We start from the raw sequence: 24,569 nt of genomic DNA, 5'->3' as shown, positions 1-24,569 counted from the left end.
TTTTATTAGAACACGACTCATTTTGTCATGCATAATGACCCACAAAGTCCTGAGTTATTTGCCCTTCATCAAAGCTGACAAAGCAGTGCAGGGGTGTTAACCCTTTGCATGCTGGGAAATTTGTCGTCTGCTCAAATGTCGTCTGCTGGATTTCAAAAATTAGCATTTTCTTCGATTTTTTTTTCAAAGAATACTATCAGAATAGCAAACAGATTGGATACTAATGAGACGCCACATTCTGTGGCGTCTCATCTGGATCCAAACTGTTTGCAAAGGCCTTCAAAATTTGGTCCCAGCAGTGAAAGAGTTAGTCTGATTTGAAACAAATTAAATCTGCAGTTAAAATCTGGAATGTGTCAACTTTATAAAATGGCATGTGTGATTGGGAGGTCTGCATAAATTAGCTTAAAAGGAAGATTATAAACATAAAATAGCTTTTCTTTGCGTCAGTTCGTCACTATATGTCATGTTTACATTATTGTTATGAACTGTCTTTTTGCATTAAATCATTCATTGTTAAACCAATGTATTTAAGTATTTTAACAGGCTCTGAAATTAAAGCTGAATGAAGTTTTTTAGCCCTTTGCATGCTGGGAAATTTGTCTTCTGCTAAAATGTCGTCTGCTGAAATTCTAAAATTAGCATTTTCTTCGATTTTTTTCAAAGAATACTATCAGAATAGCAAACAGTTTGGATCCTGATGAGACGCCACGTTCTGTGGCGTCTCATCTGGATTCAAACTGTTTGCAAAGGCCTTCAAAATCCGGTTCCAGCGCTTAAAGGGTTAAACAGCATTTATCTTTGGATATTTGCACTAACTTGGTTTAGTGCAGGTTACAATATACCAAATCAGTATTAAAGAATAAGAGAGAACTTAGAAAGTTTACTTAGTATATTCTAGATAATAAATATTGTTTCTCATAAATTAATTTAAACCTATGAGCAGAAATAAAGTGTCACTCTAAATGCAAACATAATATGTCAGGAATTCGAATGTTTGCTACAATGTCGCCAACATTAATGGCTTATCTTTTTTTTTTAACAATCAACAAAATAACTACTCTGTTTGTAACTAATATTATTCTTGTTGTTGTTGTTTGTTTGTTTTTATATAAAAAAATAGGGCATTTTATTCATATTTCAGGTAGCTCCAATTATAAACACCCAGGTTCCCTGCAGAGTTCCAGTTCCCGCTTTCCTGGAGGCTCAGACCGGGACACAGGCATTGGAACAGGAAGTAATAGCTTGCAGGAAACCAGCCTGATCAACAAGGAACCAGAAATACGTCCCCTGGAACCTGGGGACCATTTTAAGGTACAGTTCCATTTCATCTTCGACAAACGTGTTATAAATCTTGATGGGCATATATTTTTTGATCAGTTGGTGCTGCACTGGCTTAGGGTAAGATATACCAGTAGACAAGTGATGGCCAATGCCTTGCAGGTATCATATTCACCTCATGATATTGTTTTGATTTTATTGTAGAAAAGTACTTAAGTTTCATATCAGAATTTTGTATTGTTACATAGTTATGGTGTATAGTTTAATATGGATAACTTTTTAATGTAGGAAAAGAGTGTTGTGGGTCACAGAAGAGCAAACACCGCCCCAGCCCCTCTTATGTTCCTGAATGGACAACATCTTTCAGATGGTGAGGTTTGCTTGGTTACTATGGTTACTAGCATATGATGAAGTATTATAGATCTCTGCAAAACTTGATGATTCCCTTCCATGACCTTTCACTATAACTACCCATATGAGACTTGATACGGCTTGATCTGTTGTTTTTTGTTCGTATATAAATGCTATTTATTTATGCTTGAACAATTAATGATGGGAATCAATTTCTTTCAAGAAATTGATGGTGGATTTATTTTTATTATAATTAATGAAAACATTTCAATGAAAAATGTTAAATTACCACATAGATGTTTTCATGTTAAATAAACAAAGGTTAATGCAACATGCTTCATAATGTTTGTAAGACTATTTTATCCTAAGTCTTGTGCATATTTAAAGATTTGTTTAAGTGATTTGCTCATTGAACTTTCAACCCTGCCAAAATGATTGTAACTTATTGTAATCACAAAGTTTAAATACTTAGGCCAAACAATTTGTTTCTTGCCTTGCTTTCGGTTGTCTTAATTCTTGCTTTCAGTCCTATGTATTGTAACTGATAGTTGTCATATTAGATTATTCTTTTAGAGTCCTATATAGGTTTTAAGTATACTAATCAAAGTTGTTGTTAAAAATTATTTTAAGTTTCTCAAAATTAATCTGAAAATTTGTGACTACAAACAATTTTAGTAAATGTTTTGGAAACTGCTTGGTTAGTTTTTTGTGTTACTGATCTTAATTCTTTAATCCTGTCATATATCTTTGTGCACTTCAGTATTAAGATGAGATTATACTTTAAAAAGATCATTTCAGAAAGTTAAGCAAATGTGTGCGTGGCACTTTTTGGAGCAGTTGATTTATTATTTCTTCAGCAAGGAATTGTATTTTTTTTAAATGCATATTAATCAGCATTTTGGAAATCACATACATTTGTATCTGAGCAATAAATTAAGTTAACACGATTAATTTCATAAAAAAATAACATTTTTTTGTTCTTTAACATAACATTTGATGTACATAAATATTGGATATGAAATTAATGTTCTTTCATGTTTGAACAATTATTTTTTTTGTTTTGATAATTTAAGGTTTATATATACTGTACCTTTATGAATATTTCTTTGCAAATATCTAGTATCTGACTTTCTAATAGTTTCTATAAGAAAAAATGTTTAATTAAATATAAATGTCGATAAATATATCTTTGATACTGATATAGGAAACATTTAGCACAATAAGCTTGTGCAATGATTGAATGGTTTGGGATAACTATTTGGTAAAACCTATAGACCTGTCGATGCGACCAATAATAATGGAAAATGCACAAACATCTCGGCCACTGTCTCCGAAATTCTCCAGTGGTCGGAGTACACCCAAACTTTCCAGCGGCAGAAGTACGCCAAAAAGCCGGCCAAACACTCCAAATAGCATGTCTGATGTGAACGTGAAATCTGACTGTGTCAATATTTTTATAATAACAGACGACAAACATCAGCAGCAGTCAACATCTGCCACATTGCAAGCAAAACAGGTGGACGACAAGTTTCGAGAAATTCTTCAGAAACGAAAAAGTATGTATGTTTAATTTATGTTTATATTTCTCATGCTGCATAATTTTCTGGAAAACTAAATTACAGAATAGGTTGCAGGACTTACGGCTTTAACCCTTTGCATGCTGGGAAATTTGTCGTCTGCAAAAATGTCGTCTGCTATAATTTAAAAAAATTAGCATTTTCTTTGATTTTTTTCAAAGAATACTATCAGAATAGCAAACAGTTTGGATCCTGATGAGACGCCCCGTTCTGTGGCGTCTCATCTGGATCCAAACTGTTTGCAAAGGCCTTCAAAATTCGGTTCCCGCACTGAAAGGGTTAGAAACAAACTCACTGTTTCACTGTTTTCCAGTAACTACAGTCATACATGTACATGTTTTTGTTAAAAAATAACTTTTGAAACCAATTTTTGTACAACATTAAATTATTGTATTTGATTATTTGGTTTTAAGTACCTTTTGAACATCGTAATGCTGGACGCAATCTTTTGATTGCCACTGTCCTGATTATTTTGGATGACATACTTAAGTGAAAAACAAACATTTCATTCATCATTTGATCCACTGAGAGAATTTAGTTTGATAAACTACCTCTTAGGGCACATACCCACAGGTACATGCAAATACAGATTATAAAGGGATCCTACTTTCTCAAATTTGAATAAGCTAAACTTAATGTAATATGTTTAAGTTGCTACATGGAAGATATCAGCTGAATACTCAACATGTGCAACATTTCTCGTGATAAATAATATTGGCGGTCTTTCCCTTCCATACATATCTACAATAAAATGTTAAGTACCTTATCTCTCCAAGGAAAATACATGTTGCGGCCATAGTTGTAGCATAGTTCTGTTCTCACTTTGGATATTTTGTAAAATTTAATTGAACTGAAATTTCATAAGACAAATATTGTAAATTGGTGAATAATACAGAAGTCTTGTTATAGCCACTTTCAGACTTTTTATGCTCTCCCAAAATTTATTTCGGGGGGAGCATATAGTCGCTGCTTCGTCTGTCCGTGCGTGTGTGTGCTTGTGTGTTTGCGTCTGTCCGTCCGTGCACAATTTTTGTCCAGGCTATTTCTCAGCAACTTATGACCAGAATTCAATGAAACTCTATGGGAAGCTTCACTACCAAGAGGAGATTTGCATATTATCAGCGGGTTATGGTCGGATGATTTTTCATAGAGTTATGTCCTTTGAAATTTTCCATAAACTGTACATATAGTGCAATTCTTGTCCGGGCTATTTCTCAGCAACTTATGACCAGAATTCAATGAAACTTTATGGAAAGCTTCACTACCAAGAGGACATATGCATATTATCAGCTGGTTCTGGTCGGATGATTTTTCACAGAGTTATTGTTCTTTGAAATTTTCCATTAACTGTACATATACATGTATTGCAATTCTTGTTCGGGCTATTTCTCAGCAACTAATGACCGGAATTCAATGAATCTTTATGGGAAGCTTTACTAATAAAAGGAGATGTGCATATTATCAGCCGGTTCTGGTCGGATGATTTTTCACATAGTTATGGCCCTTTGAAATTTTCCATTGTACATATAGTGCAATTTTTGTCCGAGCTATTTTTCAGCAACTTAATTATTACAGGAATTCAATGAAACTGTATGGGAAGCTTCACTACCAACAGGAGATGTGCATATTGTCAGCCGGTTATGGTCGGAAGATTTTTCACAGAGTTGTGGCCCTTTGAAATTTTCTATAAACTGTACATATTATATATAAGTGCAATTCTTGTCCAGGCTATTTCTCCCCAACTACTGACTGGAATTCAATGAAGGTTTATCGGAAGCTTAACTATCTTTAGGAGATGCGCATGTTATTTGTGGGTTCTGGTTAGATGATTTATATAGAGAGTTATGGCCCTTTGAAATTTTTAAGTTATATATTCTTTATTTCCTCCGATATCAATTGTTCAACTATAGCTGCCCTCAGTAATCTTGTTGGCACAGCTGTATATTTCATGTTCATTTTCAATTATGTACACTTAGACAATCAAAATGTTTTATACAGCATAAAACTGCTTAACAACTTTACACAGTTCTGGTTTGAGCCAGTAATCTGACCGGTTTGTCTTTGAAATTCCACCATGCTCCTTTTAAGCCAGATCCTGACCCTTTTATTTTCTCACCACATTAGCTTCATAAATCTTGTACTGGTCAATTCAACAAAAGAATATTATTTGTTTAACCCTTTCAGCGCTGGAACCAAATTTTCAAGGCCTTTGCAAACAGTTTGGAACCAGATGAGACGCCACAGAACGTGGCGTCTCATCAGGCTCCAAACTGTTTGCTATTCTGATAGTATTCTTTGAAAAAAATCGAAGAAAATGCTAATTTTAGAAATTCAGCAGACGACATTTTAGCAGATGACAAATTTCCCAGCATGCAAAGGGTTAATATATAATTATGAGCGTCACCTTGCAAACCTTTGTTTAATGCATGTGTGTTTACCCTTGTCACAGACAAGCAGTCGGCACAGGCTAATCAAGGATGACACTTTCCTCCTAAACTGCATTTCTACTAAGAAGAGATTTCCTTTATTAGAAAAATTTCTTTAATAGAAATATATCATAAAAGTGGAAAGTGTCGTCCCTTATTAGCCTGTGTTGATTGCGCGTATGCATTAAATCCCATTTTTACACAGTCCATCCTGGCCACTATCTCCTCTTACACTATTAGCACTAGAACCTTGAAACTTACACACATGGTAGATATGAGCATATTGTCGCTGTCGTTCTCAAACCTCATAGCTACAAAATGCCAACTTTTCAGGAGAGAGAAAAAAACGTCTCATTTTTTATAACGATGTTTTAGAAACTGAAATTCTGTAAAATTACCAAACAAATGAAGCTGCAAAATACGGTATAAGCCGTAGACGCGTAAGTCATACTGATAAGTCATACTGACAGTCAGACATGGTAGCTACGATATTTTGTCACCACAGTTTTGTCATTTTTATGAGGTACGACAATTCGTCCTGATAGGAAACCTCGTTGTTGCAAATATAAAAAAATATAAAAACGTTTTTGTCAAATTTGTCCAAACGAAACGACGTACCTATAGGTGAAATGGCGTCGCTACGACTTTTTCGCAGGGAAAAAAGCCAGCAATCATTCTACAACATTTCGTCACGTGGCTTTTTCAAGGGCTCTGATTGGTGTAGAGCTACGATATATAGCACAAAACACGCGCCAGACTTAATATATTCGGAAAAGACGCAAAAAATATTTTGAAAATTTTGGAGCTACGAGGTTTGAGAACGACAGCGACGATATGTGCTACAGTGCACTATTTGGAATTTTGATCTGACCCCAGGGTCAAAAGCTGTGGCATGGGGATACCCGTAAGCCGCGGCTGCGCCATTTCTAGTTACAAATTGATCTCTGTTTATATGTTATCCTTCAGGTGGCCGGGTCTCTGACACAGATGATGCTCAGACAATCAGGACAGAAGATTTCGTGGACAAGTTTCAAGATACCATGGTTTATAGTTCAGGTAGGGAGTCTGTCTATCCTAAAATTGTACCAGTTTCAATGTTGGCTTTAATGGAGTTAGACTTTTTTCAAAGCTTAGCTCATTGCTTGTTCAGGTAATTTGCAAACATTGGAAAAACAACTAGTGTAAAGCTGTTTTAATTTATTTTACCATTTGTCCTAAGTACATAATACTAAGCTACTCAAGTATGTTATTTTGTGTTTCTTTTCATTCTGATAAATGCAAGAGGAAAAGCTTATACTGTTCAGGGCTTTTTTACACACTGGTAACCTGAACTGATAGCAAGCTTTTAAGATATCTAATGTATGTCGTCTGTCAGTGTATGTGTTTGTACGTCCGATTACTTTTTATTTGACCTTTCTTAAATGTACCCATAAAATGTGCTACAAGAAAACAAGCTGAACAATTATACATTTATATAATGCTGTTTGTTAAATGTATGTGTACAGTTACTTAAAAGATATTAATTAAATACTTGGCTCTTATTAAGTAATAATATTTGAAATTATTTGGCTCAAAGTTTGAATAGCTGAACATTTTTTTTCTGTCCTGGGACTTGGAGCCAAGGGGGTTTTGGCTGTTTATTGAAAACTTTATTGGCACGGTGAGGCCTATAGGTTAGTGGCTTTGTTATGTTACATTATACAGTGGACCTTAACTGTAACAAAAAATTAATGCAAATATAATACAGCATTATAATTTACCCAAAGAAAAAGCAACAACAAGCATAATGTTAAATTTAAATTAATAACACCTTCTCCTTAAGATAACATGTCAAATCATTTGCCCTAATACATGTTCTGTGTCAGCCCATATCAAATATGTTTCATATAGAGTTAAAACATATCATAAAAACTCCAATTATTACAAAAAATTGCATTCATTGGCTCATAACATGTTAGTTCATTCTAGTCTCAGGTGAGCGACGTAGGGTATTCGGCCCTTATATTTGAATAATAAAGGCTAAATCTTGTGCTTAGCTCACCTGAGCACAATGTGCTCATGGTGAACTTTGTGATTGCCTTTTGTCCATCATGCGTTGTCAACATTTACCTTGTTTACACTCTAGAGGCAATATTTATTGTCTTAACTTAATGGAATTTGGTCAGAAGAATTGTGCCAATGATGTCTTGAAGGAGTTTGCAAAATGGTTTCGGCTGGTTGAAAAACATGGCCGCCAGGAGGCTGGCATTTTTCCTTTTATGGCCTTAGTTAAAACTTGTTAATAATCTTAAAGTCAAATTTATAGTCCAATCTTCATGAAACTTGGTCAGAATATTTTTAGAAATGCTATTTTGAATGAGTTAGAAAAATGGTTCTGGACTGTAGAAAAACATGGACGCAAGGGGGCTGGGCATTTTTCCTAATATCGCTATAGTATAACACCCTTGAGGCCACATTTATTGTCCAATAATCATAGAACTTGGTCAGAAGATTTGTCACAATGATATCTTGAACAAGTTTGGAAATAGTTTGGTTGCTTGATGTTTTAATTTTGCTACAAATGTGTTGTGTAATATTCTTTTACATTTTTCTTTAAAAAGTATACACATTTTAGCATTTTGAAATGGAACTTATGCATGTTTAGCTTTGTATTACCTCACTTTTAGAAATGGTGCACAATGCTTAAAAGAGATATTCCATACATACTCTATGACCACAACTTACAATGTATGCTTTTGTAAAATAAACAGTTTCTTGTGCAAAGATGAAAGCTTTTTGACAGCACATGTGTTTATCTTTAGAAATATTTTGAGCCACATGTTAAAATGGTTCTATGCCATATGCAGCCAGCATAACTCCAGACCAGCATGCTCAATAGTAGATTCTGGTGAGGAGCTACATGCAAGTTTTTGTGGTCTTCTTTGCAGACAGGATAGTCTTGACCAGACTGCGCGGATGTGCAGACTAGTCAGGGGCTATGCTGGCTGTATACGGCATACAAACCAATTTTGCATTACGTGGCTCTGTAGACGGCAGACTGGAAAAAGTAGTGGAAAGAGCTTTTGTTCTGTGTGCTGTTCTAGTCTTCATACTTCACACAAGTATCAAATACTTTAAAGATGCACACAGAGAGTAATACAGGAATATTTTAGACCAAAAAGACACAACCATATTTGGTACTCGTACAAATGTAAGTAATTATTATGGCAGACTGGAAAAAGTAGTGGAAAGAGCTTTTGTTCTGTGTGCTGTTCTAGTCTTCATACAAATGTAAGTAATTATTATGGCAAAAGACTGATGGATTATTTTGGAATTGTTCAGCCAGGGGGATTTGAATATTGAATACACTATAAATTTGTATAAAGATATAGAAAGTAAGAAAAGTAAACCTTAAGAAATCTTTGTGTGAATACCAGTAATACTTCTTCTGTTTCCTAAAAATAGCCAAAGGTTTAAGCTTTAACTTTCACAAAAGCTTCACACTGTTACACATTAGTCTTGTGTAGTTCTTATATTTTGAGTGTGGCAAATTTACAGCAGACGAAGCGGAGAAAATACGTTCCCTCGAAGATGATCTACATAGCGACGGTGGGTCAGACACGGACACACTCCAGTGTAAACTTGCGTATCTTTCCCGAACACCCTATCCCACCCTTTGCAAATTTAACGACAAAGATTTTGAATTGCAAAGCGATCATAACGGCGGCAAAGGTGTTGCACGAATACTTCTTATCCTGTTCTTCATAATATTTTAGATTACCTCCCTTGGAATATTTATATCTGCATATATTATATGGATGTAACTCTGTTTCAGCTAATAATTACATATGTCTCTTTTGCATTTATAGCTAGATAACACATCTTGGTAACTGATTCTGTGACATATTTTTTCAATTTTTTTTTACATTTATACAGAGACAGATTTTCTATAGCACATAATTTAAATCATGTTATCTATGAAGGCAAACAGCATTTCAGAATTTAAATCTTATCCTGAATACTCACCGCAAATTCTTGGTCTGACCAACTACTCTTGTATTAATTCGATTAGGCTTTTCAAGATTTTTTGTTTAGAAGTTTGTCCATGAAACAGAATCAGTAACTAAATAAGTTTATATTATATATTCAGAAAATGAACATCTGGATGAATACTATACTGAGAATTTGTTACAGAATTATTATTTTAATTCTCTCTAGTCAAATCTGATTGGGGCTTATTGTATGTTCTACATGAAAGTTGCTGCCTGGCTAGGCTGATGACAAACACAATTTATTGCAAAGACTTGTACATTCTAAGAATATTGACAAACTATGATTTATTAAACAGATTTCAGATACTTTTTAAAACTGCAACAGCCTAAAATGACGTTTTGATAATGAAATGATGTAATTATTTGTAAACAAACTCTGCAAAGGCAATATATTTATCCAGTTGTTCTTTGTCACCAGTAAAAGCAGGTAATATGTTACATTTATCTCTGTAATGTATTGGAAGATTGGTTTAGCAACTACTTTTAGATGTAACAAAAACTAAGTGAATATTTGATATGAATGTTTTGATTCTGTAGATTTGTTTATTAAATTATTGATTTATATCTATTGTATAAACACACAAAATTACCTGCTTTTTCAAGTGAGATTAATATTTTAATATAGTCCAGCCCATGTAGCTATTAATTGTATGTAGTTTAAAAGATTTACACGAGAATATAACATATACCAGTAGTATTTAAATTCATAATATTTTTTATAATGTTCAGTTTCAATTAATTATAATCATGATGGTTTTCGTTTATTATTTTCCTAATTGTTTTCATTTGGGCTGATGCAACCTTATAATGCCAATGACATTTATTTCAATTTAAAGTCTTCTAACGCTTAAGATGTTATTTGATTTTTAATGTTGAACACTGAACGATGGATGATACTGAATTTTTTTCCTAAAAATTGTAGGACATTTTTTTTGTATAACACAGTTTTATGCTCAAATTAAAATTTAACACTTGTCAATACCTGATATACATGTGTACTAGAGTATGGATTAATTGACAGATGGAAAAACAAGCCCTAGGCCTTCGCCCCGCCCACTTGTAAGGCCCAAGCCCAAAGTAGCCACATCCTTTGAAATGAGGCCCCGGAAAGGTTTTTGATTGAAAGTGTGGTATTGGACTTTGTCCGTGTTATTACAATGTTTGAAGTGGTTCTTCCTCTTTACTTCCCTTTCCCCTAATAATATGCTATTGTCATGCTGTAATTGCGTTTGCATGCAAACTGCATGCACCGATTTATTGCATGCATGAGCTGTAAGTATAACATATAACAATTCCTTATAACATTATTAAGTGATTTTGATCAGAATACTAACAGGATATAGTAATTTAATGTAATACTTGCACTTGAAACAGACTTAATTATTTATAGCTGAATATGTGGTGACTTTTTCAGTGAGTTATCATGTGACATTAGTAAAACATGCAGTTTGATGAAAGCTGCCCTTTTTACTACAAAGTCTAATTAAATAAACAATATTACTAACAATTGTATTGTCTTCTGGAAATGTGCTTCATTATATACTAAGTCATACTAATTTTAAATCCTTGTTATTTGTCATCCAATTAAATTTGCTTGCATTTGTTCATAATTCTTCCTTTTATCAAATGTGTCTACTTGGATAAAACTAACAGTGATATTTTTATAATGATTTGAAATTATTTTAAATATTATGATAATTTGTGTTAATTTGCTAAAAAAAAAAATGAAATACAATAATTTACTTGTTTAAGATATCAAAGTAATCACTTTTTTTCACTGTTAAAAATATTAATGAAAAAAAGAGATTTAAAAAAACATTGATTTACTTACCAGTGTAACATGACCTGTATGGATGACTAAATAATTTAAGACAATTCATTCAATACAAATATGTAAATAAATAAACAAAATAAATATGAAAGTAAATATGTACATACTTACTGGTAAAAATATCATACATACACTCATAAAGAAGATACAAGAACGGTAACGCACCTGCTCTATTAACTATAGCAATATTTACAGCCTGTATTTCCCCTTGCCAGCCCCTGCCCCTGGTTACCCCCCAATCTACCCGAAGCCAACGGTGACCTCGTCCTTGCCTCGACCATCTGTGCGGTCTTCCCTAAAACTGACCACTGGTCACATCAGCGATGCAGACTCAGTGAGGACTGAGGACTTTGAACATTCTTTCAAGGTAACAAGAATAGTTAAAAGTTTGGTTGGAATGTGAAAAGATATATTGTTTATTTAAGTCCCATCAGGGAAGTGGTATATTGTGATTAGCTCAACTGAGCTGTGCTCATGATGAGCTTTTGTGATCGCCTTTTGTCCGTCGTGCGGCATGTGGCGTCAACATTTGCCTTGTCAACACTCCAGACACTTGGTGTATTTAGCAGACTACTGTGCTAGGAAACTGTTTCCATGGCAACCTTGTTATTTGGCATTTTCTAAATTAGAAAGACTCTTTTGATTGAAATAACTTTTGTAAATTCTTCTTATTTTTTACATTTGAGTCACTGGAGTTTTCCTCTCTCCATAAATTGTGTTCTTTAGATTAAGTTAGACTTATTTTATAAACAAAATTTTTGAAGCAACTTCTAGACTAACAGTAACTAATATTTATATCTGTTTTTTTTGACAGATTATGAACTTCTTTTTACATTCATTAAGGTATTTGCTGTATTTGTTCATTTTTAACGATGCATAGATTCTTTAGACTAGAGTTAGTTATTTACGTTAAAGCTGCTTTGGTTTTCACTTATAGATTAATTCTTTGAGTGTATTCAGGCGTATCTGACTGGACGCCTTGAGTTAATTGAATTACAACTAGTAAGTGTGTTAGAAATAAGCGTTTATTAATTAGACTCGATAAATATTTCCGTATTACATAAGTGCTCACACAGTAACATAACTCGTAACTGTCCCGTGACCGGTTCACTTGCGTAAGCGAACAAGACCGCACTACCACAGTTGTTTATAGTGAAAAATTGTGAATACTTTTAGTCTCATTTTAAGTTCAATCTGAATGGTGACAATCTTTATGAGCATAATATTTTTTGCTCATGGTGAACTTTTGTGATCACCTTTTGTCAATTGTCTTCCGTTGTGCTTCATGAATATTTGCCTTGTTAACACTGTAGAGGCCACATTTATTGTTGGATCTTCAAGAAACTTTTTCAGAAGATTTGTCCCAATAATATGTTGGACAAGTTCAAAAATGGTTCCAGTCTGTTGAAAAACATTTCCGACATGGGGCCATTTGTTGTTCATTCTTCATGAAACTTGGTTAGAACATTTGTTTTATAGATATCTTGGGCTGCAAAGAACAGGTCTTTTATTTTTATCTCATGTGAGCGACTTTGGGCCTTTTAGGCCCACTTGTATATATTACCCATGAAAAAGGCAGCGTAAAGCAGTATCTTTTTCTTTCTGTATGTCCAGATATCCTAAAAAAAAATCCTGTTTCAGCCATAACCTTTCCATGTATTTGTAGATTTTAAGATAACTGTACAAGAGAAAACATTTGATGTAAAACACCTGTTTCCCTTTTACAACAGTTAAGGTCAAATTAAGAGGTCAAGATTCAATTTGGTCGTAAAGCTGCTTAAAAATGCATGTCTTGTTCAATACTTCTCAATATTTTAATGGATTGTAATATAAATTATTCACCAAAGTGAACAATCCTATGACGATGTGTTGTATGTAACACCCTCACTGAGAGGTCAAATGTAACATATGTAAAACAGCTTACTCATTCCTGTATCAGTCATAACTTTGCATTTGGATTTAAAAAAAAGTAGGCACAAATGTAAACCATCATGAGACAATGTCTAACTTTTAAAATCTGTCTCCTTAACTCAAAGTTTAAGGTCACACATACAGAGTTCTCATATGGCCATAAAACACTTTGATAGGACTGTTAATTTGTCATACATTTTGCAATTAAAACAAAACTTACCTCAAATGACCATACTTAGGAGATGGCATGTTGTGTGTAAAACTCCTCTCTCTACCTCAAATGTCAAGGTCACATTCATGGGTTAAGAGACAACTAAAGCAATAAAACAGCTTGTTGGGAATTTAAGTGTGTCATATTAAGCATGCAATTTCTAACAGTAGGTGGAGGGTGTGTTGTAAGGATCACCTGTCTCTCTACCTAAAAGGTCAAGGACACACTTAGAGGTCATTGATCAACTTTTACCATAAAACATCTTGTTAGGAGCTGAATAGAGAGAGTTTGGTGAATTCAAGGTTGTTTTATGCCTCTTCAAACAAGAGGCTATGTTTCTTAGCATCTGTTTGTCTGGAGTACAGGAAGATGCCCATTGAACTCAAAATGTCCATGATTATGTTCACAGTGGCTTGTACAAGTTTCTGCCAATGTATTTCCATCATATATTCTGTAATATTTCTTTAGAAACTTTTTATATAAAACATCAATCAAGGTGAGTAACATTTTGTAAACAAGTTCCATTAACAATACTTAGGCATATACATGAATTGCAAGCATCGTTATGAGTAGCTGATTCAAATGGTCCCCTGATGTCTTGTACTAAAGGTGACACAGATGTGACATTACTTTTTTTAGCTGGTCTAAGCCCCACTAGTCCATCTATACTACTCACACATTTGTCAGTGTCAGTAATTATATGGTTAAGATGAATGTGCAACATCTCCATGTTACTGTTCCTACTACAGGTATTTAATGGAAACTTCACAGCTGTGTTTGGGGTCATTTTGTTTGGTCACAAATGTCTTAGAGATAATCATGCAGTGTCAACTACCAAGACCCATAAGTCAGACCTGCAACTGAGCAGAATTATTCATCTTTTTGGTCTTAGAAAACTTAAGCTCTGTATTTTTGCCCTGTTTTGTACTTAGAAATGTCAAATTAAGATATTGGGGTGAAAGTTTGACTGCAACGAGTACATATCTTTGTAGCTACTGCAGATATTAATGTAAAACTTTTTATGCATGGACCTTTAACATCTGTGCCACATAACAAGTCTCCTTCTGGGGAACTGGGCACATTGCATGTGTTTAAAGTGTCATCGCATATAAGAATGTGCAGTCTGCACACTGGGCTCATTGCATTTGTTTAAAGTGTCATCACATATAAGAAAGTGCAGTCTGTCATTGCATGTGTTTAAAGTGTCATCACATATAAGAAAGTGCAGTCTGTCATTGCATGTGTTTAAAGTGTCATCACATATAAGAATGTGCAGTCTGTCATTGCATGTGTTTAAAGTGTCATCACATATAAGAATGTGCAGTCTGTCATTGCATGTGTTTAAAGTGTCATCACATATAAGAATGTGCAGTCTGTCATTGCATGTGTTTAAAGTGTCATCACATATAAGAATGTGCAGTCTGTCATTGCATGTGTTTAAAGTGTCATCACATATAAGAATGTGTAGTCTGTCATTGCATGTGTTTAAAGTGTCATCACATATAAGAATGTGTAGTCTGTCATTGCATGTGTTTAAAGTGTCATCACATATAAGAACATGTGTTTAAAGTGTCATCACATATAAGAATGTGCAGTCTGTCATTGCATGTGTTTAAAGTGTCATCACATATAAAAACATGTGTTTAAAGTGTCATCGCATATAAGAACATGTGTTTAAAGTGTCATCACATATAAGAACATGTGTTTAAAGTGTCATCACATATAAGAGAATATGTTTCAAGTGTCATCACATAAAAGAACATGTGTTTAAAGTGTCATCACATATAAGAACATTTGTTTAAAGTGTCATCACATATAAGAACATGTGTTTAAAGTGTCATCACATATGAGAACATGTGTTTAAAGTGTCATCACATATAAGAACATGTGTTTAAAGTGTCATCACATATGAGAACATGTGTTTAAAGTGTCATCACATATAAGAACATGTGTTTAAAGTGTCATCACATATAAGAACATGTGTTTAAAGTGTCATCACATATAAGAACATGTGTTTAAAGTTTCATCACATATGAGAACATGTGTTTAAAGTGTCATCACATATAAGAACATGTGTAAAAAGTGTCATCACATATAAGAACATGTGTTTAAAGTGTCATCACATATGAGAACATGTGTTTAAAGTGTCATCACATATAAGAACATGTGTTTAAAGTGTCATCACATATAAGAACATGTGTTTAAAGTGTCATCACATATAAGAATGTGCAGTCTGCACAGTCTAATAATTGACAACACTTTTGGCTTTATTTGAATTTTTGCAAAACAGAAACTTCTTTGAAACAAAAAATACCATTATAGCGGAAAGTGTTTCAAATGATTTGGACGACACTTTGCACACGTAGATCAAGACCAAATTTCCCAGAGCTCTACTTATATGTACCTATCTCTTTCCTGGAATTTTCAGGACATGATGGTTCCGACTGGCAACCAGACAGAGAGTGACCTTGACACTGCCAACACTGATGGGGGCAATGACCCCATACACAGCAAGGTCAAACAGCTTCTCAAGGCCACTGCCAAATGTAGGTGAAATTAGTTTTGGTTTAGGTTATATTAACACAGTAATACTTGTGGATTTTGATGCAGATTAATACTGATTGTGCACATTTTTAATCACCTACTGGTGACAACTATTAAATGAATTTGTATTACACAACAGAAATACAACAATGACACAACTTTGATTTTATTATGACACAACTATCACACAATTATGATACAACTATGGCAAAACTGTCATACAAATATGACACAACTTTGTTACATCTTTTACATAACTTTGATTAAGCCCAGACATGAAAATAAAACACATTTAATCCTAGTAATATTTACGCCTATGAATGACTTCTTATTAATGACAAATGATAACATTCACATATAAAAAAAACAAGGCATACAATCAATGATAGTTTATAATGCATTTATCCAACAACATTTTAAGACGCAATGTGTATTATTTTCTTCTTTTTATATTCCCTGTTAAAAAAAACAACAGGATGTATTATGGGAATGCAAGTGGCGGGCGAGCAGGTGGTGACTGTATTGGAATGTCGCTCAATCAATCTTACAGTTTAAACAAGATCATCACAAAAGATAGGAATAATTTTAATTGATATAATATCTTAACCAAGTTTCAGAAGCAGCCAGATTGTACTTGGCACTAAATCTGAATGATTGCTATTGAATTATACAAAAGGCATATTTACTTGGTCCTCTCTATCTCCTATAGCTTGCATTTGATCCTCATGAAACATTGTGGTTCTGTTTATGAGCAAATTTTTCCCACCAAGTCATATAACTAGTAAAATTGCTCAAAGCACTTCTGAATTATGGCTATTGTATTATATCCAATTTACCAAATTAATATAGTCAGCTTACTAAAAAATGGTTTCTGTTCAAAATCTTACATTAACCATTCTTAATGAAACTGAAAATGTAGTAAGTCTGACTAGAGACCTACTTTGGCACTGAATTTAGGGCTTGTCATGGTCAAGGTCATTGTGACATATGATTGGGCAAATAATGGTTTCAGCCCAATCACACTATTTTTGGATGGAGTTATTGTATTCAAATTTTGAGTAAAGGTAACTTACATGGAGACCTGGCATGGGATTGTATTTGGGGTCAATGGAGTAATTGAGTCAATTTTACTTTTCCTCAAAATAGAATAACAGTTTCCACTTTATACATTATATTTGTACATGTATTTGTATTTGTATTATGGTAAAATTTGTGCTGAAAATATAGGCTTTGGTTGCTTTAAAACATACAGATCTAGCTTGGAATTGCTTTTTGGGCCAGTCAGTTGGATCAAGGTCCTCAGGTTACTGTTACAAACAACCTATTCAAGCTTAAAAGCATGAGTTTGGATCAATGAGTTTGGCTGACATTAAAGTAGCTTGTCTGTAGACCTTACTTGAGACTTGTACAAGTATTTTAATTAAATTAGATTAGTATGTTAAAGAATGGTGTCATGGCATTGAGCTGTTAATTGTTTATTGTTGTTCTTTCCTGTGCAATAATTTATACCAATTATTACATCCTTTAGAGATCATTATTACCCTTACCGTGAAACAGGCGTATTTCGTATAAAAAAAATGCACTCTATTTTTTACTTGAAATAAACTTGCATGTTCATCAGGTTAGATGCTCTCACTAATTTCTATTGTGCATACAATTTCTGAATCATAGATAATTCAAGTATGCATTCATTATGTCTTGTAGCAGTGTATGTTTGAGAGTTGTTTTGCATTTAAACTTAATTGTGAACTATTGCTATTTTGATGTCAAGCAATTTTATAACATAACATCACAAACTGAGGTGTACTATATCATGTCAATGTATATAGCATCTAGACGTATTGTCACTGGCTTTAAAAGGAGGAGAAAAGGTATATACATGTAGAGTGTATCGCTATAATATCTTTTCACATGCAGCATTTATTTGGTGTTAAATACACAGTAGCATTGCACCCTCTTTGTGGTTTTTAAATTTGAATACTTCATTTTGAAAATATATAAAAACTTGATGCTAGGTGTTAAGATAAAAAGGTTGTTTGGTTCTACTACCTTAACCCGTGCTCATTTTTGGGGCTTATCCTAAACTTTTATTTCGCTTTCCAGGTTAAGTTTTCAATTTATTTTGGCTCACCTGAGCAGAAAGTACCAAAATTTAAGCTAAAGTGATCTCAATATATTTAACCCTTTCAGTGCAGGAAACGAATTTAAAAGGCCTTTGCAAACAGTTTGGATCCAGATGAGACGCCAAAGAACGTGGCGTCTCATCAGGATCCAAACTGTTTGCTATTCTGATAGTATTCTTTGAAAAATATAGAAGAAAATGCTTATTTTAGAAATTCTGCAGACAACATTTTTAGCAGACGTCAAATTTCCCAGCATGCAAAGGGTTAAGCTAAAGTGATCTCAATATATACAGTGTCCTACATCATTCAGTGTGTGGTGCATAAACATGTGGCTTGCTACTGTCTAGAGGCCACATAAACATGTGGCTTGTTACTGTCTAGAGGCCACATAAACATGTGGCTTGTTACTGTCTAGAGGCCACATAAACATTTGGCTTGTTACTGTCTAGAGGCCACATAAACATTTGGCTTGTTACTGTCTAGAGGCCACATAAACATTTGGCTTGTTACTGTGTAGAGGCCACATAAACATTTGGCTTGTTACTGTCTAGAGGACACATAAACATTTGGCTTGTTACTGTCTAGAGGCCACATAAACATTTGGCTTGTTACTGTCTAGAGGCCACATAAACATTCGGCTTGTTACTGTCTAGAGGCCACATAAACATTCGGCTTGTTACTGTCTAGAGGCCACATAAACATGTGGCTTGTTACTGTCTAGAGGCCACATAAACATGTGGCTTGTTACTGTCTAGAGGCCACATAAACATGTGGCTTGTTACTGTCTAGAGGCCACATAAACATTTGTGGCTTGTTACTGTCTAGAGGCCAGATAAACATTTGGCTTGTTACTGTCTAGAGGCCACAATTTTCATCCAACCGTTATGAAGATTAGTCTGAATCTAGACAATGTGTAGGCCCAGTTTGAAACTGGGTCATGCATTAAAAATGTATGTCATCAGGTATTTCACAAGGTTAAATCTCAGAAAAACCTTGTAACCACTTTTGAGGCAAAATGAGTACTCAATTTTGATGAAACTTGTTAAGAATGTTCGCCATGGCATTTTCTAGGCTTAGTTTGAATCTGGTCATGTGAATCCACAACCTTGGTCACAGGGTAAAATCTTAGAAAACCATGTTGCCTGTCACTATGGAGGCCGCATTAACAATTTTAAATGAAACTTAGTTGGAAGGTTTGTCCTGACAATATTTGGGCCAAGTTAGAATCTGCATTATTTTAGTATATAAACTATGTCACCAGGTCAAATATTAGAACAACCTGTATATTAATAAAATAAGCTTGTTATATCAAGACATCTCAAATAAATATTGAATATAGAATGTACACAGTTGATCCCCTTATAGACTGCAATATTTTTTATGATAGTACAGTTTACTTCTATGTTCATGTGTGTATTATTATTATATGAGTTTAAATTGTCTGTATGCCTCTCTTTGAAATAGGTTGCAATAGCAGTTGGATCTCTTTGTTTGTTTGTATCTCTGTCCCTCTGTGCAAAATGTCCTGTCCAAGCCATAAGCTTGACATAGTGATGGATTTTCAACAACTTTGCACAAATGTCCACCACCATAACATTGGAGTGTTGCATGTAACACCTGATTCAATTCCTCAAAGGTAAAGGTCAGACTTTGTGGTTCAAGGTCACATTTAGCCATAAAACAGCTTTAATATTCTTGCCACGGCTATAACTTTGCCAAACATAGTAGGAATCAAAATAACTTGAGATAAAAGTCAATCATTAAAAGAGGTATCACGTTTAAAACTGTCTCCTTACCACAATTAAAGGTCTATGTCAAATGTTAAGGTCAAAAGTCAATTTTAACCATAAAACAGCTGGAAAATTCCTGTCCCAGCCATAACTTTGCCACATTTTAATGGATTTTGAAAGAACTTTGCATAAATGCGATCAATGAGCTATAGAATGTGTCAGGGGTAAAACTTTTCCCCATATCTCAAAGTGAAGGTAAAAATTTGCCATTTAACCCTTTACATGCATTTGTAGTCCCTTAGAAAGTTAAATTTAATCAATGACCTTTCTTATTGATTCAAGTTTTAAAGGCTTCAATTCCAACCGTTAGATACTGATGAGCAGCAAACGGCATAAAACCTTAACTGATTGCGAGTTAATCGCAGGTTGTTCTGGTTTTATGCTGTTTGCACATAGCAATTTTCACTTTGCTTCTGAGTGGGAAAGGGTTAAACAGCTTGTTTGGACTGTAACTTTGTCAATCATCATAGTATTTTATAAGAACTTACCACAAATGACAACCATTAGGCCTCGGCATTTTATGTGTTACAACAGTCTCACTACGTCGTTGGTTAAGTGCACATTACCAGGTCAAAAGTCAATTTTGTTATATAACGGCTTGAATATTCCTGTGGGCTATTACTTTGTCATTTTTTGATTGATTTAAAAATAACTTGGCACAAATGAAATCATAAGAAATTATATGTGTGTTAAAATTATCTCCCTGCCTGTATGGTCAAGATGGAACTTCAAAGATCACATTCGGCCATAGACCAGCTAATTCAGACTCTTACTTTGTCATTCATCATGCTAAGTTAAGTTTACTCCCCTCTTATAACAACCATCAGGTCACAATATTTCATGTTTAAAACCTGTCTCCCTACATTATTGGTCAGGGTCACAAATTGAGGTCAACAGTCAAATTTTAATAAAGCGGCTTATTCAGGCTTCCACTTTGTCATTGCTGCCCCTGAACTCAGGTGAGCGCATCAAGGCCATCACTGCCTTCTTGTTGCTCAGGCAATTTACTGTTATCACTTTTAAGTTTTAGATCATTTTGCTGCTTTCAATGCACTAGCTAAAGAAACTCAATTAACTAATACAACATAAAGAAAATAAGTTTAAATAGAGATTTTGTTGATATCTGCATATGATTTCATTATTCTTATTAAATTTTGGAGCGTTAAAAAAGTTAAATAAAAGTTTAGCCAACCTACCTACCCTACTGTTAAGCAAAGTTAGTGCAAAAAAATGTCTTTTTGGTGGCGCTTAAGCAATTTTTATTGGTTTTGTTTTTTTATTTGACATTAATTTGTGGCAAAATAGTATGATAGTTTATTGTATGAATTGTGTAAGAAAAGATATTGGTACATTTTTTTCTAAAATACATTTAATGTTTTGCTATGAAATCTGAAATAATCATAGTGGATTTTGAGTAGTAGATATATATTATAGATTTTTTTTCTTTTGCATAGATTCGTAGACAGCGGTACATGTATATCGGTTATATATATCACTTATATTGAGTATGTTCAGGTAAATTGTAAGTGATGATAATCACATTTTGTATGTACGTATAAGATATATTTCTTCAATAAATTACTTGATTATTATATAATAATTATGAATTTGATAACTTTCACATATTGGTTTTGGGGTATTTACTATTGGTATTAATGCAGTCACATAGGGGTACTTGCTTCTTGCTAGAAGTTTTGTGCTTTATTGTTATACACTCAAAAACTTACACTTATTGGTCACTTTTATAAATTTGTGTAATATTTCTTCATAATCACTGATCCATAATTCAAAGGTGTCATTGTGACCTTGTTTTTTACTCCTATTAAACCAGATGAATTTTGTTTTGATAAATAAGTATAGTTAATTGTTTTGCTTTTGATTTCATATAATCTAGTGACCAGTTAATAGAAAAGATGCTAAGTGGATACAGTGGCATCAGATTGGTTTGCTTGGTGACATAAAATTATTATTAAAAAAATACTTATTCTCAAAATAAACAACATACATGTACAATATAAATGCCCCCCTTCGAAGAAGAGGGGGTACAGTACAGCTCACGCAAAACAAACATATTCCGCGATCCGCGGAGTCAGACGCCATCTTGTGTTCGCGGAGTCGACTCGGAATCGACTATCTGGTCGCCGAGTAGCCGCGTCTGTCCGCCGAGGCACTCCGCATCTCGTCTCCGCGACGCGCCTCGGCATGATGCCGAGTAATTTGTTGATGATGTCGAGTCATTCGGCGGACAATCGTATTAATTATAATTTACTATGTACATGTACCTCGGATAGAAATGGACTCCGAGTTTCGCATCATAAAATTTATTACATGGAGCGTTACTACGTTGCGAAACAATTCACTACATAATACATTGACAATAAGGTTTTGCATCATCTGTCCAAATGATCTTTATTAACTGTTTCTTAACCCTTTCCCTGATAGATGCGTATAATCCCGAGTCTATCGTTTCCCCGATACATGCGTTTATGACTGTCATTATCGATTTCCACATACATGTGAATTTTCCCGTCTCTATCCATTACTCGCTAATCCCGTGTATTCCATTTTCAAATGCAAATTCTGATTAATACTGACAAGAAAAGTGCTCAAGAAAACTCATTAACACAGACATCCAACATTTTTCTAAAATATCAAATGAATTTCGGCATATAATTCTAATAAAGATTTGATGAAATAGGTGTCCAATCGGGACAAGGGTAACACAAATAAATACATGTATATGCCCATGATATTTTCATGTCTAGTGTTTATCTAAAACAAAAAAGCGCGTGAAAATAGGCGTGGGTGAATTTATTGATACACAAAACTGCGTAGCGCAGACAGCATTGTAAAACTTCGTAGTGAATTTCCATTTGAGTATCGGGGTATCTCGCAAATGATTTTGACATTTTCCTGAATAAAAAAAATGTCAAAAACGCTGTATCATTTTCATATTAAAGTTCGTTCAATATTGCAACAATTACTGTATTGTATCTGATTGCACACAAAGTGCGGTGTAAAGTTAATATTCTTTTACAACGACCAATAAACAGCGTCATCTATATTCAGATTTTATGCAACATGTATAAGTCATTTTCTGAAAATTGGGAGAACGGAAAAGCGATTTTTCGAAAATAAACCAACGTTTTTTTCCATTTAATTTGTCATAATTATTTATATTTTGTTTTGTCTGTGTATGTTTGATTGGTTTTCATTTGTTTTAAGCAAATCTTATGAAAAAAAATATCGTAATGGTAAATGCCCCGTTTCCGAGATCATATACGAGAATTACTTCAATATGTTTACTGATGAATTATGGGTTTGACAGACGACACTCGCTTATCTAATTTGTAATACACGGGATATTGGATTATCGGTGCTTGATTGAGCAATAAAACAAAGACGCAGTCGGCGGTTTTCAGAAGGCCTTTTGTACTGACCAACATAATAATTAATAGTGCACGTGCTTATCTAACATTTAGGGATAAAACACACGGGGGACTAGACACTTTGTGCTTGTTTGGGCCATAACCGGTGGTTATTTTCAGTAGCACACGTGTCAAGAAACTAACGAGTTCGGGTAATAAAGCACTGAGATTATGATCTGAAAACTGCATGGAGTCTGAAATGAAACAAAATGCCGACAAATCAAAATATTTACCGCCTAATGTTTCAGTTTAAAAAAAATGCCGACAAATCAAAAGATTAACCGCCTAATGTTTCAGTATAGAATTCGATATTTTAAGGCGGGGTTCTCACTGCATTTCCTTTTAGATTCGCATACGCTTTTATTACTTGTTATATCCTCGTATTATTTGCACAGATTTATTAAAATTAAAATGAAAATGCTCACGCTTTCCAGGCAGATAACGTGATATTACACAAGTCATCTTTTTTTTTGCGCAATTTCTATAAGAACATCAGATTTTCAAGTGTATTTAATTGTCACAATAATGATACTGTTTTGCGTCGCAATATTATTTTGGTAGTCACATTTATGCCGAGTTTAATGTTTCAATATATTGCCCGATAATTTCGTTTATTTAATTTATATTTAGATGCAACATGTACATGGCCATTTCTGAAAATCGGGACGAAGTGAAAGTAATCATTTTTAAATATAAACGAATATAAGTTTTTATTAAAATTGTCAACATTATTTATATTTGTTTTCTATGTGTATATTTGTTTGGTTCTCATATGTATTTTCGCAAATCTTATGATACTCAATATGTTATTTTCGATGTTTAAAGCAAATCTTGTTTGGAGATCATGTTCGGGATTAAACTGTGAAAGGTTCATTGATATGGTTATAATGACCTACAAAATCATTATGTATGAAGTTCCGTATGCAGAGAAGCTGACCAAAGGTTTACACAATCACGCAGAAGTAAATATATCAACGTATTATTTGTATCTGTTTCTAATAATCGTTTATGTAAAAAATATTTAACATGTGTTATAGTATATAATAAATATTTGTATTTTTTCGG

General features: G+C 33.9%; 2 protein-coding genes across 5 annotated transcripts in view; both read left to right on the top strand.

The window, feature by feature from the left end:
* The window catches only part of LOC127861904 (golgin subfamily A member 6-like protein 22), a 146,943-nt gene that overhangs the window by 27,908 nt on the left and 94,466 nt on the right, over nucleotides 1-24,569 (top strand). The window contains exons 6-13 of one of the 4 annotated variants that reach the window (XM_052400652.1): nucleotides 1,145-1,314; nucleotides 1,570-1,651; nucleotides 3,099-3,188; nucleotides 6,602-6,691; nucleotides 10,688-10,777; nucleotides 11,713-11,864; nucleotides 16,048-16,165; nucleotides 17,993-18,034. In XM_052400652.1, the coding sequence (XP_052256612.1) occupies nucleotides 1,145-1,314; nucleotides 1,570-1,651; nucleotides 3,099-3,188; nucleotides 6,602-6,691; nucleotides 10,688-10,777; nucleotides 11,713-11,864; nucleotides 16,048-16,165; nucleotides 17,993-18,034 (834 nt within the window). Of the gene's footprint in view, nucleotides 1-1,144; nucleotides 1,315-1,569; nucleotides 1,652-3,098; nucleotides 3,189-6,601; nucleotides 6,692-9,172; nucleotides 9,224-10,687; nucleotides 10,778-11,712; nucleotides 11,865-16,047; nucleotides 16,166-17,992; nucleotides 18,035-24,569 lie in introns of all 4 variants that reach the window. The other 3 variants (XM_052400638.1, XM_052400630.1, XM_052400644.1) reach the window with 3 other exon arrangements.
* Nucleotides 1-24,569, top strand: part of LOC127861894 (uncharacterized) — a 122,833-nt gene that overhangs the window by 77,519 nt on the left and 20,745 nt on the right. The window lies entirely within an intron of this gene.

Source organism: Dreissena polymorpha, chromosome 1 (assembly GCF_020536995.1).
Source record: "Dreissena polymorpha isolate Duluth1 chromosome 1, UMN_Dpol_1.0, whole genome shotgun sequence".
Taxonomy (NCBI): Eukaryota; Metazoa; Mollusca; class Bivalvia; order Myida; family Dreissenidae; genus Dreissena; species Dreissena polymorpha.
The sequence above is the reverse complement of the archived record's forward strand: the minus strand, read 5'-3'. Positions and strand labels throughout refer to the sequence as shown.